Consider the following 20983-nt stretch of genomic DNA (forward strand, 5'->3'; position numbering starts at 1 on the left):
TTGTGAATACGTTTTTCTTCTTACTAGATCTGGCCAAGTCCCCTACTGGAAAACTCATGAGGAGATTCATCGAATTTCCCTACTTGACCTTCTTAGTAAAAAGCCTTAGACTTGTTTATCATATTTCAATAATAAACCATTTATATTATATTATTTATTCTCATAAATAGGTAAACAAGTGGATGTGGCGTTTCTCGTATACATGCACAAGCTGACTGTACAAAGGCATGTACGCTCGAAGCATCTTTTAGTATACAAACCCCAACATATACGACAGCCAACATTTCCTTCTCTGTGGTGTCATAATTCTTTTGAGCCTGATTCAGCGTCTTGGAAGCGTAGAAGATCACATAACTTTTTCCATCAATTTTCTGTCCTAGGACAGCTCCCACAGCAAAATCACTCGCGTCGCACATTATCTCAAAAGGATGATTCCAGTCTGGCGCCCTGATAATTGGTGCTGACACTAACCTGTCCTTAAGCAACTGAAATGCCTTTTTGCATCCTTCGTCAAAGACAAATTCCACATCATTGTGTAGCAAACGAGTGAGTGGTTGCGCGATTTTCGTGAAATCCTTGATAAACCTCCTATAAAACCCTGCGTGACCTAGGAAGCCTCTCACCTCTTTTTGGTTCGTAGGGTACGGTAACTTTGATATCACATCTACCTTTGCTTTGTCTACTTGTATCCCTCTCTCAGAAACCACGTGACCCAAGACAATGCCTTCAGTCACCATGAAGTGGCATTTCTCGAAATTCAAGACTAAATGCTTCTCTTGGCATCTTTGTAACACTAGATCAAGGCTGGCCAAACAAGTATCAAATGAGTTCCCGTATACGGTGAAATCGTCCATGAATATCTCAATGCATACTTCCAGCAGATCCGAAAAAATGCTCATCATACACCGCTGGAAAGTTCCTGGTGCATTACACAATCCAAACGACATTCTTCGGTATGCATAGGTGCCAAAGGGGCACGTGAACGTGGTTTTCCCTTGGTCCTCTGGGTTAACGTAGATTTGGAAATAGCCACTGTACCCATCAAGGAAACAAAAGTACTGCTTGCCAGCCAGTCTTTCTAGCATCTGATCAATGAAAGGTAGGGGGAAATGATCCTTCTTCGTGGCTTCGTTCAGCTTCCTGTAGTCGATGCACATCCTCCACCCCGTCACTAGTCTAGTGGGCACCAGCTCATTCTTTTCATTCTTAACAACCTGTATTCCAGATTTTTTAGGTACCATATGGACAGGACTGACCCACTCGCTGTCCGGAATGGAGTAGATGATTCCTAGAGCAAGCAATTTTAACACCTCCTTTAGGACCTCCTCTCGCATGTTCGGATTCAGTTTTCGTTGTGCATCTCGATGAGCCTTCGCACCTTCTTCCAGACGAATGTGGTGCATACAAAGATCCGGACTTATTCCTACCAAATCCGAGAGAGTCCACCCTATTGCTTTCTTGTTTCTTTTGATGACTTCCAACAACCCCTTCTCTTGCTCCTTGGTCAGGTTACTGTTGACTATTACCGGGAATGTCTCATTCTCCTCCAAGTAAGCGTACTTGAGGCCTGGTGGAAGTGTCTTCAGTTCCTTCTTTGTTCCATTCGTCTCCTGGGGCAAGGGATTTTTTTCTGCAATTTCTGGTAATGCCTCCTTCCCAGACCCAGGAGAATTCTCCAGACTAGCCACGTGAGCCGATCCCTTAGATTTGGCTGACTCGGGACTTCTGCAAAACTCCATGATGGCCTCCGTGAGTTCCTCATCTGTCAATTCTGTTGTGTTCATTGCTGCACACCATCCTACAACTTCTCTGTCAATTGAATGGCTCAACTCCGAGTTGTCAATTTGTTCCTGTATCAATTCCGTCTCAAGATATTCTTGGACCAGGGGGTTAATAACATCAATAGCATAGATATTCTCAACATCTAAAGGCCTTTTCATCCCCTCATCTATGCTAAAAGTATATTTTTCCCCATTATAATCCAAGCAAATTGTTCCATCGAAGACATTGATAATGGTCTTGGCAGTACGCAGAAAAGGTCTCCCTAAAAGCACGCCACTAGACTCAGTAGACTCATTATCATTCATCTTGATCACATAAAAATCAGCAGGATATAGAAAATCATGCACTTTGACTATGACATTTTCCAACACCCCTTCAGGACAAATGCAAGTTCTATCTGCTAACTGGATCACTACCTTGGTAGCAACCATCCTTACTCCAGTCAATTTCTTATAGATCGAAAGCGGTAAAACATTAATGGACGCCCCTAGATCACACATAGCATGCTCGACCATGATGTCCCCTAGAGAGATGGGTAATGTGAACATACTTGGGTCGGTGCATTTTGAGGGCATCCTTCTCTTTTGTATCACAGCAGACACATTCTCCCCGATAACAATCTTCCCGTCTGGCTTGGTCTTCCCTGCAATGAATTCCTTGATGAACTTGTTGAAAGCAGGCATTTTTAGGGCTTGCAAGAATGGCAGGTTGATTTCCAATTTGCTAAAAATCTCCATGAGATCCTCTGTATCATCCTTCTTTTTCTTTGCTTCCCCTCGGTATGGAAATGGATTTGTTCGCTTTACTGCATTTGTGGAAATCCCAGCCTGGGTTTCATCAACTCCCCTGTTTCCTTCCTTGCTCACTTCTTCAGGTTCTGAGTCTAGGAAGAATGGGTCGCTCGGTCGAGGTAGGGATCCCTCTAAATCTCCCCTCTGGAGGTCATTCTGAACAAAGATTTCCCTGGGTCTAGGGCTATCCCCTTGATGCATCTGACCTTTTTTTCCTTCACTAATTTGCATAGGTACTCCCTCGTCAATTTCCAAAGTCGGTCCTTCATAACCCCGCCCAGATCTCAAGGTGATTTGACTAATGTTTGCTCGGTCCGGTGGTTTGACCGTGGCAGGAAGTTTCCCTTCATTTCCCCGCATCTCATTCAAGGAAACTGCAATCTGGGACAGTTGCTTTGCCATCATATCCATGGCGGCTTTATGTTCGGACTGAGCGTCTTGCAGTTTGTGTACCACGTCATTGTTGGAGTGCAGGTTATTCTGCATGAACTGCTGTGAATTCACTAGGTCATGGACCATGTCATCCAAACTCCTCTGTGGCCTGGAGTTGAATTGATTAGAATTTGGTCCTTGACCTTGGTTCTGACGATAGTTCCCTTGATAATTGTTGTATTGGTTGCTAGACCCTTGATTCCCCTGATGGTTGTTGTACTGGTTACTAGATCCTTGATTCCCTTGATGATTCGGTTGGGAATTCTGGTAGTTCCCCTGGTTATTTCTCTGATGAGGTGGCACATAGGAGCTCCCTGGATTGTTCTGATTCCTATTTCCCCGATTAGTATGGTCCTGATTCCTGTACCCCAGTTGCAATTGCCCCTCTTGACTTTTCCCTGACCAGTTGGACTGCCTCTCCGGAGGGTGTGCATAATTCGTGAGCTGAAGTGGAGGTGGCTGGCCTTGATCATGGTCAGTCCACCTAAAGTTTGGGTGAGTCCTCCATGGAGCATCCCTCTGTCTTCCTTGGTTCCAACTTCCGTCGGGATTCCAACTTCCCATCGAATTTGCCTGAGCTTGGCACTCCCCTTCGCAGGGCTGACTGTAATACGGCTGAAGTTGCCTTTCCTCTGGACCAGGGGGTTTCTCAATTTCTACTGGAGCATGCGGATTGTATTTCTCAATTGCATTCAGCAATGCTTTCTCCAGTTTATCGATCCTATCTTCCACCTTCTTGTCATCTTGTTCCGTTATTGCATTGGCTGACCCTCTCCTCAATATGCTTCGCGGGTTATCATAGGCTTTCTTCGCCTCGATCAGCCTTCCCAAAGTTTCTCTGGCTTCACTTGCTTTGTTCTTGGTAAAGTTTCCCCCGCTCGAGGAATTCATCAAGTCCTTTGATTCAGGATTTGCACCTTCGTAGAACAGATAGTAGGTCTCCGCTTCTATCATCCTGTGGTTCGGACAAGCATCCAGCAACCCCTTGAACCGGGACCAATAAGAACTCAGAGACTCATCATATTCCTGCTTGCACTCCTGAATCTCCTTCTTCAAGGCATTCGTCTTGTTGGAAGGGAAAAAATAATCCAAGAATTCCAGCTTGAAATCTTTCCATGTGTTAATCGAGTCTGGTGGAAGCCTTAGTAACCAAGTATTGGCTTCCCCTTTTAGGGAAAACGGGACTGCACGTAAACGGTAGTCCTCCTCAGTCGCCTCGTTAGGTCTCTTTTGAATGCTGCACAACTTACTGAACTCGTTTAGGAATTCGTAAGGACATTCGTTCCTTCGTCCAGAGAATGTGGGCAAAACTTCGAGCACATTTGTCTTGATATCGATAGACCTCCTACGCGGGTTTGAGACTATGGCATGGGCCGGCTCGCCGTCTAGATGCGCGGTGAGCGAACCTATTTCCGGATCGGGGTCCACTACGTGTGCCATATTCACGTCCTCCTCTTCCTCAGTCTCGGATTGCTCTGTTTCGATGGACGACTTCGGGTCCTCTTCTCCTGATGAGTTCCACTCCTTCTCACTTTCTGATTCGAACGGAAATGGGTCTCTCGTCCTTAAACCTGACCTGGTGGTGATGGTAGACGTAGATTCCTTGACTCGCCACTTGTATTGGCCACTCCCTGACCCAGATGAGCTCGCCCAACTTCCAGAATGGAAGCCTGCGTTCATAAACTGTCAAGGAGAAAGAAAATAACAGAAATTAAAATATTTACACCAAATCCTTAAACGCAATAACAATAAACGCCATCCTTCCCCGGCAACGGCGCCATTTGAAGGTTCTGATAGTCACACTAGTAGATGGGTGGTAGTCACTGTGTGCACAGAAAGAAAATAACAGGTTTCCTAGGTCCAGCAAATCCGCTAGATCACACGGTCTATGTAACAGCCCGGATTTCTAGGGTATAATAAATACGGCGACTGTTAACTAGGCGAACTTAAGGCAACAAAAAATGTAGACTAGGGTTTCATTTAAAGAGATTTGACCAAGTGTTTAATGAAGATCAACGCAACAAGTCAACGGCTTTAAATACGAAGATCAAGATTTAATAGATAGCATAGGCTAAGCTCAAAAATCAAAGATTTATTGTAGCTCCAACAAAACGCAATAATTTCCCAATATTCCAATAGGTTCAAACCAACCAAAGATAATAAGTTTCAAAACATTCAGCGGAAGCATTTCAAGAGAAAGCGAAGCCATGTATGAAGACACGACTACACTCAAAATCCCAACCATCCATATTATTCGATTCAACCATCTCAACACCACCGACCGCCCGTCGCCACTCAACCTACACATAGGGAAAACACATGCAGGGCTGAGTATTTTAAACATACTCAGTGGACTCATGCCAAAACATTTTATAGTTATGCCACCCTTACCATAGTGAACTCGAGGTTTTGCATTTATTTAAAGATAAGCATCGAGTATCACAAAATATATCATGGACTGGCCAGTCAAATAATACCTCCCATTTTCTCATCAATTATCATTTCATATGGTGCGACGAAGTGTGGCCACACTTTCGCCCACGAGATCGGCCGACTAGCAAGGACGACACCCGATCTCCAGTGTACACTAGCCTGATAGGGTTTGCGGCCCTACTCAGACCCGAATTCGTTTTTATAGCCCTTTAGCCTAATGGAGCGTACTCACAATCTAGGCATCAGGCACACACAATATCCAAAATAATTCATAGGCATGGCATAACAGTTTAATCCACCCTTATTGCTCCACTTTCATATATTTGCAACATAAGAGAGAGTTTAGAATAAAGCCCACCTCGATTTCCTTCGAGTTCAAAAACGCACTTCTTCTTGTTATCACACCGGGAACGCGAACTATCACCTTTAGTTCATATATTTCAAATAAGTCTCAATCATGGATCAAAATCATGCATGTTCTCACGTTTCCCTTTCCCATCGATTATTTTCAATATTCCAATCAAAATCAAAGTACGATTATCATATCGTTTTTATTCACACAACAACTCTAGATTTAACATCAAATCGTGTCACGCATGAGTGTTCTCCACACACAACACACCCCTCACATGTGCACGCCTACCGAGGCGTGCACACACACACACACACGGTCACAACACATACACATGCATCCAAATTTCACCGATTGATTTCCCCTTCACTCGATCTAAATGCATGTGGACTCAAGAACACCGATTGATCGGTAGAAGAAGAGAAGATCAAAATAAAAGTACCTTTTTCAAAAGAACAATCGGTAGGAAACAAGTAGAATCTTGATTCTTCAACAAATCTTGAACTGCAGCTTCAATTCTTCTCCAAAAGATGAAGAATTAATGGAGAAAGTAGAAGAAAAATTTGAGAGAGTGGGAGAGAGGAGAGATCGAAATTTGGGAGTGGGGGCGTGATTTGTGATGTGCTAGGGTTAGGTTCTCACTCTTATTTATAGAGTGCAAAATATAATATCTTTAATTAAATAAATTAAAGATTTGGAGAGATTTGAGGGGAAGTGGCGTTAAAACCGTTGAGGGAAAGGAGGATTTCGAATTTCTTAGGCTATTTAATTAGCCTATGATTTAATTTGAATATTTCACGGAGTAGAATAAAATATCACGGAGCAAGAAAATAATAAATATCCCCCCCAATTAAAAAGTGAAAAGTGGTGTGATTTTCAATTCCTTAGAAGGAATTTAATTTAAATCCTAATTTAATTAGGATATGGCAAGATCTTCTTAGATTTGGCAAGATATGCTAGGATATTTGAATTTATTTATGGAAGAGAATAAATAAGGGATCAAATAATAGAATAAAATAATCCATTCTCCCATAAAATAGGAGATTTCGAAAATCTCCATGAACTAGTAGGGATTTCGAAAATTTCATGGAATATATAGGAATATTCGGACTTTGGATTTAATTTGGATAATTATCCCAAGCAATAATTAAATCCAAGAAAAATAGGATTTCTTTCCAATAAATAGGAGGGGTCGAAAATTCCACATACTTAAATAATGCTCCTATTAAATTCTCACTCATCCCTTAGGATAATATTTCACCACAATTATTATTTCTCCCCACATCAAAATATCCACATATTCGGATTTCACCTCCACTTCACATTTTCCAACGACTTTGACCATTCCACGGCCACGTCATATTTTCCACAATATTGACTATTCAATAGCCACGTCACATATTCAACAAGTTTGACTATTCAACTCAAACTCAACTCCATATCGCAATTAGGTCACAAAGAATATTGCAACAAATCACTCATCATTTAATTCCACATAATCATAGCATTAAAAGCATTTAATGCAAAAATTTCCACGTCACAAAAATTAGGGTTCGAAAAAGCGGGGCGTTACATCCTACCACTCTTAAAAGAAATTTCATCCCGAAATTTGGTACCTTCATGGAAAGAGTTCCGGGTACATTTCCATCATCTTATCCTCAAGCTCCCACGTGGCTTCCTCGTACTCGTGGTTTCTCCAAAGTACTTTCACACTAGCAATAGATTTGTTCCTCAAGATTTGAACTTTACGGTCCAAGATCATCTGAGGTCGCTCCTCGTAACTCAAATCCGGATTCAAAGCAACTTCTTCATAGTGAATCACGTGTTTCGGGTCGAACACGTACTTCCGCAACTGCGACACATGAAAGACGTTGTGTACGTTCCCAAGGTTTGGCGGTAGCGCTAATCGATAGGCTACGGGTCCTACTCCTTCGAGAATTTCATAAGGACCGATAAAACGTGGTTTCAACTTTCCTTTAACACCAAAACGCGTTATCCCTTTCGATGGGGATACCTTGAGAAATACTTTATCACCGACTTGAAATTGCAAGTCGGTCCGTCGGACATCAGCGTAAGACTTTTGTCTGTCCTTGGGCTTCCTTCATTCTCACACGAATTCGTCAAACAATTTCAATCATCTCCTCGACTGCATCGGGTCCGAGTACCCTTCGTTCGCCAACTTCATCCCAGTAGAGTGGTGATCTACACTTTCTTCCATATAATGCTTCATACGGCGCCATGTTAATCGTTGCTTGGAAACTGTTGTTGTAAGCAAATTCAATTAGCGGTAGTGCGGTCTCCCAACTTCCGCCTCGGTCGAGCACCACGGCTCTTAGCATATCCTCGAGAGTTTGTATCGTCCTCTCGGATTGCCCATCGGACTGCGGGTGAAACGCCGTGCTAAAGTTCAATCGTGTTCCAAGCTCGCGCTGTAGACTAATCCAAAATTTTGATGTGAACTTTGTGAAGGTACTTGTCGAACATGTCAGTTGGTCCTCCGTAGACCAACTGCCTGATTGCGGCAGTGCACTTCTATATGGGTGAGTGACCGGGTCTTCCACTCTTAGGGGTGTGCATTCGGTTTTCGGTTTGGTTTTTGGCCAAAACCGAACCGAACCGAAAAATCAAATTTTTCCTAAAATGAAAACCGAACCGAACCGAACTAACCGAAAAACCAAAATCCGAAAAACCAAAAACCGAACTATGAAAACCGAATTAAATCGAAAAACCAAAATTATATAAAATATATAAAAAAACTGAAAATATATAAAATATTAAAAAAAACAAAGCCTACAAATGTATACACGAAGACACACTAATCCGTTAACATTACTGGAATCTATATTTAAATAAAGGCCTAAACTCTTAATTTATATACTATATAACACAATAAACTGTAAAAATAATTAAAATGATCTAAATTTAAAAAAAATTACAAAATGAATGGAATGAGAAAGAAATATTAAAAGATCGAGGTTGAAGAAATCAACAAATTTTATATGGAAAATCTCGAATACTCAAATAAATATGAGAGGTGTTTTTGTGATTCATATACAAGAACATTCATGATATTAATTCATCAACAAACACAAACACATAAAAGGTGTGGAGCAACTGGAGGCGTGGAGAAGTTGTTCCATTTTGAGAGAAGTGAGAACAATGGAGAAGAGGCGGCGCGGTCGTGGAAGCGTGAAGGCGTGGTGGCGTTGGGAAACACGGGATGGAGAAGAGGTGGCGACGTCGTGGAAGCGTGAAGGCGTGGGGGAGGAGAAGAGAAGAGAAGGCATGAAGCTTCAGATTTGGTGGTGAATGAAATTGGAGGCGGAGTCCTTACAATTTTCACGTGATATGTATTAGGGTTAGGTTTTTTAAGTTAAATATATATATATAATATAATATATTAAAAAATTCGGTTGTTCGGTTATTCGTTTTTTTTTCTCGTCCGAACCGAACCGAACCGAAAATCTGAATTTTTTTTAAATTTAACACCGAACCGAATCGAAAAACCGAACAAACCGAACCAATTTTCAAATTTTCGGTTTGGATCGGTTCGGATATTCAATTTTCGGATTTTTTGCTCACCCTTAGCCACTCGCATCCTCCCTGAATCAGAAATACTTGTACCAACGCTCTAAAGCATTCACAATATTCGTAAATATCGGTCGGTGCATCCTAAAACGCAGCCGGAAAAAGGTCTCCCTAAACCGCGGCTGTTCAACGAAGTAGTCGTCATACAACTATTGGTGGGCACCGACGTGGTCCCGGGGGACTACAACGCGATGATGGATGGGGAGAGGAACCGTCGGCTGCTGCTGCTACTGCAAGTGCTCTTGTATGAACTGATTTATCTCCATGGACGTATACGTCAGCAACTCTTCGTTAATTCATCGCCCTGCGTCAGCATTACCATCACTGGCCATTTTTTTTTCCTACAAATCAGACGAGAAATGATGAGAGTAGAGAGAGAAACTCATTAATACAAGTGGTGCAAATGAAAAATAGTGCAACGAGCCATATATATAGAGTTGAAAAAAAATCAAAAAATATCGCAAGCAGGTCGCTCGCCGATCACGTCAGCGCAATAGCGGACGAGCGATCGGCGTGCGGTCTGCTAACGCCACCTAGTCGCGGACGAGTGGAAATTTGTGATATTATTTGTCAATTTCAAAGTTTGTGGAAAAAAACCCTAACTTTTTGAAAGTTAGGTGATATTAGGTGTCAATATCCTTAAAAACAATTGCTTGTTGAAAGAGTACAAACGGCTATTTTGAGTTACGAATCCCTCTCATTTCAAATTTTCTGCAATCCTGCTACATCTCCTTCTCGTAGTTGAAGATCCAATTTCGAAATCCCTTTGACATGGAAATCCCCCAAGAAACTGATGATTACATAACAGAATCAATCGATCAAAGCATCGGTTTGAAGATTTTAAACTTCAAGCTGTCGAAGCGTCGCGGACTCACCTCCGTCGCCAGTATCCCTCTCTGCAATCCAAGCTAAAAGAGAAAGATGACACCATTGAACGATCTAGGGTTTGTATTTGCTGCTTCTCTTCGAATTTCACTTTCAGAATTTTCGATTTTTGAAGAAGGAATTGTTTGGGCTAAGGCGAGCATCAATGCGGTGGCTTTGAAGGAAAACCAGAAATTGGCGACGGAATGCTCTAATCTGTTGGCGACGTGCAATAAGTGGAAGAGAGAGTGCTCGCTCTATGACCACGATCGTGAAGCTTTGATGGATTTTGCAAACGAGGCGGACGAGAGAGCCAAGGAAGCTGAGGTACGGAATCGTGATTTAGCGGAGGAGAAAAAGATTTTTAAAATAACAAATGCATTACTTAATGAGGAGTACTTATTAATATCTAGGCCATTTTTTCACATGTTTATCAGGTTGAGGCGTTGAGCAGTTGGTGGTGTTGTGAGATTGAGAAGAGGTTGTTGCTATAGTTCCAAAGAATGTCATGTTTTCACCTGGTAAAGATTCTCTCATGACTGCGTTTATGTTCTTAAATTGGTTAACATGAATTCCGTTTTCTCTGTCATTTGCACATCTCCTATATGCTTAATTTGAAATGCTGTTTTGGGTTGCAGACTTCAAAACTTCATCTCTCCATGGATGATGTTTATGTCAATTGTTCGTATTGTTTTCTTTTCATCCATGATGTATCTCATTTATTGGGAACTCTAGGGGCACACCATCCTTTTTATTCAAATTTATGTGCCAAATAACCCCCTCTCTTCCCCATATCTTTATCTCTTGGGTATTTGTACTACTACAAAGCAAAATCATATTTTCTTGAATACTTTTGTACTGTCAGGCAACAGCTGCAGCATCTCTACATCAGCAAGTCTACTATTCAATAAATCCCAGCCAAAAAAGAGGCAGAATTTGCAATATGGTTTAAGAATCAGGGCTCTTCTGCAGATGATGCCGATGACTGCAATGAAGAAGAATATGCCCCTGATAAAGAGATTACTTCCTTAAATCTCATACATTCCTCAAATGAATATAAATTGACGCATTTCAATCCTGAGTTGGGTGAATTGTAGTATTGGTGTTCAGAAATATTGTTAGTTTTGAAGTTACCTTGCATATTGTTTTGTCATACAAAGACTTCTTTCTATTTTGAAAATAAGTTCATGATAGTTTTGTTTCCAACCATAAAATTTGTCAAATATCTTTAATATTTAATGATTCTATTAATTATACTAATAAAATTTGTACTGTTGTACATATTTAAGAAAGAGGAAGGAGCACATAAAAAAACACATCCATTAGATTAGGCTATACTATTAATGCACCAAAACTCATTTTTGGTGTAAAGTTTTTTTTGAACCATACACCAACCAAACTCATTTTTAGACTTTTCTATGGATTAGCACCAAATATGGTGCGGCTGACAAAAAATTTATAAGATATGCAAATCTGTCCATTATTACTCCCTCCGACCCACTTTAGGAATCCCGGTTGAGTTCGGCATGGATTTTAAGAAATATATAGGAAAGTTGGTGAAAAAAATAGTGGAATGTGGGTCCTACTTTTATATATTAGTTTTATAATACAATGTGAGTGGAAAAAAGTGAGTGGAATGTGGGGCCTATTACCAACTATGGAATATTCTAACCGGGACTCCTAAAGTGGGACATCCAAAAGTAGTAAACCGGGACTCCTAAAATGGGACGGAGGGAGTATTTGATTAATATGAATTAAAACACGAAGAACTAATCAATAACAAAATGAAAACCAAATTTAAAAATCAAGTAAATCATAACCTGGTCCTCCAATATTGTCGAATTACGAAGAATATATTCTATTAGCATCGTCATTTGGTTGTTCCAGTTGAGCACTTTTTGTAAAAAGATATGGTGTTCTCCAATCACGTTTCACAATTAAGAGCATCAGCACCGGCGGATGTCCGTCGGGCGTCGGGCATGAAGGCAGGCGGACGGACTTCCGGTGCGGACACGGGAGTTCCGCGGTGCTAGGGGGACGTCCGTCGCGACGGCTATGGGACATCCGCCGTTGTGGCATGCGGGCGGACGTCCGATACGAAATTTTCATTTTTTTTACAAACTCTATATATAAGGCTCGTTGCAAACTCTAAATTTATGGCTCGTTGCAAACTCTATATATATGTTTTTTTTCAAAACTATAACGCATGTACTATCGTTGAAAATGAAGGACTAAAACAAAAACATATCATACCGTCGGGACGGACTTCCCATAACCTTCCCGACGGACTTCCCAAAAACACCTCATGCCACGTCATAAGGACCTCCCATAACCTTTCCAGCACTGCCACGTCATAAGGATTTCCCACTACACAGTGGCGAACATCCCATAGCCTTCCCGCGCGGACTTCCCGTAATTAAAAAAATTCACAAATTCACCAAATTAAACAATTTAAAGAATTAATAAACAATGTACGGTATTAAAATTTCGGCATGAATACAGAATTAAACAAAGTGCAAAATAATTTCATTAGATAAAAAAAAACAAAAAAAAACAACTTTATCAAATTACACTCATGAACATATCAACGATGACCCCGACACAACCATAGCTCTTCAATTAAATCGTTCTGGAGTCGAATATGAGCTTGTCGTTGGCACATGTCGGCAAACGCACGCACCCGGTCGGCCCCTTCATGGGGTACCCCCATGCATCCACTGGGGGTGGCCACACCGTGGCTTAGACCGGCACCATCATTGTAACAGCCCGCTTTCCTAGGGTACAATAAATGCGGCGACTGCTACCAAAACGGACTCAAAGAAATGAATGAAGGCTAGGGTTTCAATTAAAGAGTGTTGACCAAAAGATTTGAAAGAACTATCAGAGTGTTTAAAGCAATAACTTAACCTCGAAACTCGAATAAAAAGGAAGGTGTAATAAATGACGTTCAACAATGTCAAGAGTATGACATAGTTTTCCAAGATAAAACCACAAGATAGTCTAAAGCCTCTGACTCGAAAGAAGAGTGCAACCTATCCGAAATAAGCATAAGTGTATCAAACTCAGCGGAAAACGACCAAGAGAAAGAATAGCTATGTATGAAGACACAACTACGCTTGATGTTTCAGATATCCATCTTAATTAATTATCATGCTCAACACCCGCCACCGCTCGTCATCGTTCAACCTGCACATAAGGAAAACACATGCAGGGCTGAGTATTTTGAAATACTCAGTGAACTCGTTGCCAAAACATTTTACAAGTTATGCCACCCTTACCAAGTGAACTCGAGTTTTACAATTTATCAAAATAAAATATCATCGAGTATCACAAAATATTTTCATAGATTGGCCAATCAAAATAACTCCCCATTTCCTCATCAAATTCCACATCCACATATCACAATCTTTCCATGGTGCGACGAAAGCGTGGCCACGCTTTTCGCCCACGAGACCGGCCGACTAGCTAGGACGGCTCCCGATCCCCTCGTGTACACAGCCTGGTAGGGTTTGCGGCCCATACTCAGACCCGAATTCGTATATCATATCCATAGCCCTATAGCCCAATGGAGCGAACTCACAAACTAGGCATCAGGCACACAATCTCACAATAAAACAGACATAGGCATGGCATAACAGTTAAACCACCCTTATAGCTCCGATAATTATCTTTGACTAAATAAAAGAGAGTTTTTGAGAGTAAAGCCCACCTCGACTGCTTAGATTTCAAGTAGTTTCGCTTTTTCCGTTATCTGGCTTCGCAACCGAGGTTTCACCTTTAAATTCACATAGGCACATATTCACAAATTAGGTTCAATTATGACTCTTAACTTATGCATGTCTCGTTACTTCCCTCTTTCCCATCGATTCACCTTAATCTTTATAACTTATAATTCTAAGTCACACTCATCATAAATTACTAATTTCAAGTCACGCTTAGCTTACATATATTTCTTAGCATCTCAACCCTAGATCTATCATCATATGTCATACAAAAGTATTTAGCCATCAAGCACACACTACACAACACACACTCACACGCATAACACACACACACGGCACACACACCTCACACACTCTCGGCACACACACACACACACACACACACATGTTCCCATATCCCTTCTTATCCCTTTTTCACTCAATTAATATGCATGAAGGTTCAAGAACACCGATTAAATCGGTTGGAAGAAAAAGAAAAGAAGGGGTAGAAGAAGAACAACATAACTCTTAAGCAAAAATACCTTTTTAGAGAAAATCAATCGGTAGAAATAAGGTAGAGACTTGGTTCTTCAATATCCTCGGATTAAACTTCGATTTCTTCTCAAAATATGAAGGATTTATGGAGTAAAGTGGAAGAAAATTGAGAGAGTATGAAGAAGAAGAGAGGGGGACGAAAATATGAGGGGGGCGAAAATAATGAACTAGGGTTGGGGTCTTGGCTCTTATTTATAGAGTCCAATAAGATCTTTAGAATATTTGGTAAGATTCTATTCTCCACAATTAAATAAATAAATATTATGGAGTAGGGAAGAAGAATTAACAAAAATAGAATAGGGCACAAAGCATGGGATTTTCGAAAATTATGGCTTCTAATTAGCCAAGATTTCGTTTGGTATTTTTCCGGAGTAGAATAAAATATCACGGAGCAAAATAAATAAAATAAAAGAATTCTCCCAAATCTTGGAATTAAAAAGAGGCGTGTACTTTGCTTGATATATAAGGAATTGGATTTCTTTATTAACTAAAATAATATATGGCATAATCTTTTGAGCTATGGAAAGATTTGGTAGAATATTTAAATTCTAGGTATGGAAAGAAATCAAATAAGAAGTAAAAATAAAAATAATTCTTTCCTTCCCACAATAGGTGATTTTCGCAAATCACCAAGGAATAAGGGGGCTCGATTTTTCTCAACAAAAATAAGGAACAATTGGGTCTTGGATTTAATTTGGATAAATATCCCAAGAATTAAATTAAATCCGGAAAAATAGAATTTCCTTCTCCAAAATCATAGGGGTCGAAAATTCCAACTATGAGGAATAGGGTTATAGTATTTATGGAAATTTTCTCTAATATTCTCACTCACCCTTAATAATTAAATTATCACATAAGACTCACATTTAAAACAAATAATTTCACATGCCACATCACATAGTCAACAAATTTGACTTTTCAAACTTCCCGGTCAAAGAAACTCATGCAATAAATCCACTTATCAAATAATTCGTATCTTCCACGTCATCAATAATAAATTCTAGGGCTCTAAAATTAGGGTTCGGAAATTCGGGATGTTACAATCATCATCATCACTGGCCCAATCAGTCAGTGTTACGCCTCCATCTTCGACAATCATGTTGTGCATGATAATACATGCGTACATGATACGGGTATTCACCTTATCAATATCTCAAGATGGGGTGTCTGTTTGATACCTAAAAGGGCACTCAAATAGGACCGAACCTCTCGTCAGGCTATTGTTCTCTTAAAGTTATTATAGAGTAAGACGTCGATTTCGAAATAAGATCCATTTTTTGGATTGGATGGTGGATTCCCCTGAAAAAATATTGGCGCGCGTGTAAACGAGGTGCTCTACCAACTGAGCTATAGTCCTTAGAAGAGATGCCCAAGGTTTTCGGTTCCGGCGGTTAACCGCGGAACCGGAACCGTGACTTTTTTCTTGAACCGAAACCGCCGTATTTTGAACCGTGGGCCGGTTCCGGTTTCAAATTTTACGAACCGAAACCGTGCCGGAACCGTGAAAAACCGTCGGAAAACTGTGAAACCGAGCCGGAACCGCGAAAAACCGCCGGAACCGGCGGTTCGGAACCGTGAAAACCGTAAAAAAATCGCCGAAAAACCGACGGTTCCAAACCGGAACCGAAACTGTCGGTTTTCGAACCGGAACCGGAACCGTGAAATAGCCTCACGGTTCGGTTCCGGTTCTATATTTCCCGAAACCGGAACCGGCGGTTTACGAACCGTGGGCATGTCTAGCCCTTAGTGCTTATGATGCATATTTTATCATGTATATAATTTTTTGTCAAGATTAATATTCTATGATTCAACATCCTAAATTTTTGAGTGGTATTGGTTCGATTATTATTGCTTATAAAGATCAGCGATGCAGTCCATATGCCACAACCGTGATGGACCCTTCACTATCGCCCATCGACTCTGGAGCACACCGAATGCCCGCTCCACATCCTTGCGCGCTGCCTCCTGACGACTCGCAAAGTATTTCTTCCTATCTTCTGTTGCGCATCTGATCGTCTTCATGAAGACGTGCCACATAAGATAAATCTCATCCGCCAAATAGTACCCAATGTTGTGCTGGTTGCCGTTGGCGACGAAACTGACAGTCGAACCAACACCAAGTTCTTGGTCATTGAAAAGAGGGGACGACTGTAGGACATCGATGTCTTTGTTCGAACCGGCTACTCCAAAGTATGCATGCCAAATCCACAGTTGGTAGTCAGCTACCGCCTCAAGGACAATCGTGGGATGCTTGCTCTTGAAACCGGTTGTGTACAACCCTTTCCAGGCGGAGGGACAGTTCTTCCATTCCCAATGCATATAGTCTATGCTGCCCAACATCCTCGGAAACCCGTGCTGAGCCCCGTGCACAGTCATCAGATCCTGACAGTCTTGGGGGGTCTTGGGGGGTAGGCTTCCGAAGATAGGTATCCCCGAATATCTCCCTAACGCCTTGACAAAAAAACTCCAGACATTCGCGGGCAGTCGACTCGCCGACGTGGAGGTACTCGTCGAACATGTCGGTCGTCCCTACGTATGCCAGCTGTCTAATTGCTGTCGTGCACTTCTGAATGAGCGTGTGGCCGGGTTTACCAACCGCATCCTCTCTCATCCTGAAATATTCGTATCGACACTCTAAAGCGTCAACAATACGAAGAAACAGTGGACGACTCATCCTAAAACGCCGGCGGAGTAAGTTGTCCCCAAAGCGCGGCTCTGGAGCAAAGTAGTCCGCGTACAATCGATGGTGTGCAGCGATGCAGTCCCGAGGTACATGAGTTCGACGATGGATGGGTCGAGGTACCGCCGGCTGTTGCTGTTGCTGCATAGCCGCTTGTAACGCCCGATTTATTTCCCTAGACGTAACGGCACGCAGCTCATCCCTAACGATCTGGCGTCAATCACTAGCACCGCTACCACCCGCACCACTACCACTACCACTGCCACTTGCCATTATAATAATATAAAAGAAACGTAGGGAGAGAGAAACTTATTAACACAAGTGGTGCGAATGAAATGAAGTTTAACGAGTCATATGTACAGAGTATGAAAATATATATATATATATATATAAAATTAAAATTTGGTATCAGACGTCCGCCGCGGACGACCATCCGCATGCCACAACCGCGGACTTCCCATGGCCGTCACAACGGACGTCGCGCCAAAACCGCAGAACTCCCGTGTCCGCACCGGACGTCCGTGTCCGTCCCTTCCTCGCCCAATGGCGGACGTCCGTGACGGACGTCGGGCACGCCGGTCCGACGCCCGGCGGACGTCCGTCGCTGCTGATGCTCTAAGAGTATTTGACCCGATATAACGCAAAAAAAAAATAAAAATGTCCACTCTGGAACTTCAAAGTGTGCTAATTGATCATTTGTAATAACAATCATCATAAAAAATTGTCAAAGCGGACGATTTTTATTAACATTAATATTTCAGCTTTTGAGACAAAGATCTAAATTGTATATATACTAAAGAAGAAAAATCTGAATATTGGATCTGAACCAAATATCATGAAGATAAAAATTTGGCAGCTTAATACAAAAAAAAACATATCCTGATAAGTGATAACGGTCTGTCTATCTCACTTTTATGCTACACCTTCATATCATATACGACCAAATCATAACTCTGGAACAATATATTCAGATATATATACTATACATTGTAACCTACCCAATTAGAATAGTTGCACACTTTGATCAGAGTGTTACAAATAGCACAGGCGATCGCGAGCCTCTTACCTCTTGGAAGCCCTCCCATTGCCCGAATCCTTCAACAACCATTCCCGGTTATTTAATAACAAGACAATTATTATGAACAAGTCTTGTCAGCGAGCAGAATCTTGTTTACAGATCTGCATTTATCGACAAGTACCCCCATTAAAGGAAAAAAAAATGGAGTTTCAACATTGAAGCTCAAGGATATTCATATGGTAAATGCACATTTTTTAAAAAATATTGATGTAAAAAAAGTACTCCACAAAGAATGTAGCTTTTACCCAGTTTGAGAAAGCTTCCTTTCAGAATAGCTGGTGAGCCTGTGGATGCCTAGCCAAGTAAGACGAACTGGTGCTAATGCTGTTCTCTTCACCTCGGAATGGATCAGAGTACGTGGAATTCGAAGGGGACCAAACTGGGACAATCCCGCCGTCTCTCTCTCTTCTAGTGGTACTGGATGACTCTGCTGTTGAATCTTCAGAATTTCTACGACCTCTTGCGAAATTGGATTGTAGGAAACCATCATTCGTTCTACCTGTCTGGATTATAGCTTGGCCGCGTCGTTCTCTTCTCGGCTCCTCTGCAGGGTTTACATTTGAAGGGACCTCAGCTCTATTATCATCGCCTGTGCTTCTGAGATCAACTGACGTCTCTTCATCTGCAACGCGGATGAAAGAAGAGGTCATGCTTGGTACCATTTGATCCCCATAGCGGCGAATGACTGCATTTGGAGGATTGTTTCTGATAGGTTCATTGTCCATCTCCATGTCTGTATTCGGAGGGAATGCAATAGGAGTGTATTCGGATGAGTCTCCAAGGCCCTCTTCCATTCCATTCTCGATTGCAGTTTGTGAAGCCCCTTCCTGCTGCCACATTTGTGCAAGTGCTTCTTCCAACCTAGCGTTTGCAGCATCTATTTCGACTATAGGAAGAGGGTAATTCGAACCAAGTTCGATTCCGGCAGCTTGTAGCATACTTTCTGGCGCATTCCATGGATGATGTATCCACTCTGTCGGCAATCTAGAAAGTTCAGGAAGCCATCTTCGAACATATTCTCCATTTGGATCGAACTTGTAACCCTCAATCTATCAAAACATAATAGAAATCTAGTTCTCAACTTTGTTGAAATCATCAAATTGGAAATTCTCCAAGTAATTGGAGCAAAGCAAAGAACCAACAAAAATGTGCGAGACACTGAGACCCTTAGAGCAACTTAACCCGGTAGAAGCATGGAGCTAAATAATATTTGGCATGTTTAAGAAAATTCAATATATTTGGAAATTTAAGTACAAGGTAAAAGCATAGATAGACAAGGTACCGGTCAAACACCTGAGGGTATGTCAAATTCTTCGAACATCTATGACACAGTAACAAGGTTTTTAACCAGATGTCAAAAATTCAAAGAAATGCAATCGATATACACATTATATACATATTAGAAAAATCACTTGCCCAAAATAGAAAGGCTTTTTCCATGTCAACAATTATTTATCTATTTTTGCAATGATATAAAAAGAGAGGTTTTTTACAGTTTTTACTGTAATATGAGAGACAGAAACAGCAGTCCATTGCTTAATGTCAACTGTCAACGCATCCAAAAGCATCAAGAAAAGTTGCGAGTACGGACCTGTAGGTTATCAAGGCGGTCAAACGCTCGACCATCTGGAAGTGTTCCAGTGATATATTGCCAACCAAGGGCATCGCTCTCAAGATCTGCATCCAGTAGGGTATCCCAGAAGTACTTCATTCCCCATCTCCAAGGCAGCTGCAGAACTTTGACAAAGAAACTCGAGACTACAACACGTATCCGATCATGTAGCCATCCAGTGGCCCATAGCTCCCTCATACCAGCATCCACCAAAGGATATCCAGTCCGGCCTTGTCTCCATGCTTTGAAGTAGCCCTCGTCCACAACCCAAGGGAAATACTTGAAGTGGCCAAGTAACGGCCTTTCATGGCTGTAAGGATGATTGAAACTCATGTATCTGGAATACTCCCTCAGCCCTATACTTTTGAGGAACAAATTAACACTCTCTTCACCTGCTTTGTTACCTTCATTGGCCCAAAGAACTTGCTTAATGCGAACAAGATGGAAAACCTTACGAACACTGACTTCCCCAAAATGCAAATGGGGGGATAGAAAAGAGGTTGTGGCACTATCAGCCTTTCGACGATTCTTGGAGTACTCTATTAGGGGTCCATTTAAGAAGGTTGTTAGGGCTTTATCGGCATTGCTCCAGCCAGGGGACCATGCCCGAGCGAGAAGGGCATTGCTTCCTTTCTCTGACTCATCTTCAAATATTAAAGTGTCAGGATTGCATCTCGACACATCACCTGGATGAGAGCAAGCAGCAGTTTGAATAATATCATATTAGACTAAAACTTGTAAAAGACAATTGCTTTAGCAAAGAATAACATTAAGTTTGTTAGTTCACTAAGAATTAGAAATAATATATTACTTAGGTTTTAGCCCACTGCCAAATGCAATTGGTAAGGATATATTAACATTGACATTTATAGAAATACATTAATGAGGACGTGCAGTTCTCTGCATGGACGCTGATCGAGAAGAGATGTGATGGTGACTGGAAACGGATAGGAACAGGAAAAACGGATCAGATAACAATTTAAAGATAAAATCATCTGGGGAGGCTGATCCTATGAAAAGGGCCACAGCAGCGACATGCTGAAAAAGACACTATGATACTTTAAAACCACTGTGAAAGAAGTATAACAATGGAAACAATTGGAAGAGCACATTGA

At 41.5% G+C, this 20983-nt stretch overlaps 1 protein-coding gene and 1 long non-coding RNA gene across 2 annotated transcripts; one reads left to right on the forward strand and one right to left on the reverse strand.

The window, feature by feature from the left end:
• Positions 1-10075: 10075 nt before the first annotated feature.
• Positions 10076-11327, forward strand: LOC125192143. Its single transcript, XR_007171310.1, has 3 exons — positions 10076-10569; positions 10680-10763; positions 11108-11327. It is a non-coding gene; the product is annotated as an uncharacterized LOC125192143 (long non-coding RNA).
• Positions 11328-17972: 6645 nt separating this feature from the next.
• LOC125195725 (cryptochrome-1-like) lies at positions 17973-20554 on the reverse strand (the record flags this gene model as incomplete). Its single annotated transcript, XM_048093908.1, is given in 3 exon segments — positions 17973-18357; positions 18502-19305; positions 19848-20554. Coding segments are annotated over 2 exon segments (1490 nt in total), but the record flags the coding sequence as incomplete, so codon positions are not given.
• Between the last annotated feature and the right edge of the window lie 429 nt (positions 20555-20983).

This window comes from Salvia hispanica, chromosome 6 (genome assembly GCF_023119035.1).
Source record: "Salvia hispanica cultivar TCC Black 2014 chromosome 6, UniMelb_Shisp_WGS_1.0, whole genome shotgun sequence".
NCBI classification, from domain to species: Eukaryota; Viridiplantae; Streptophyta; class Magnoliopsida; order Lamiales; family Lamiaceae; genus Salvia; species Salvia hispanica.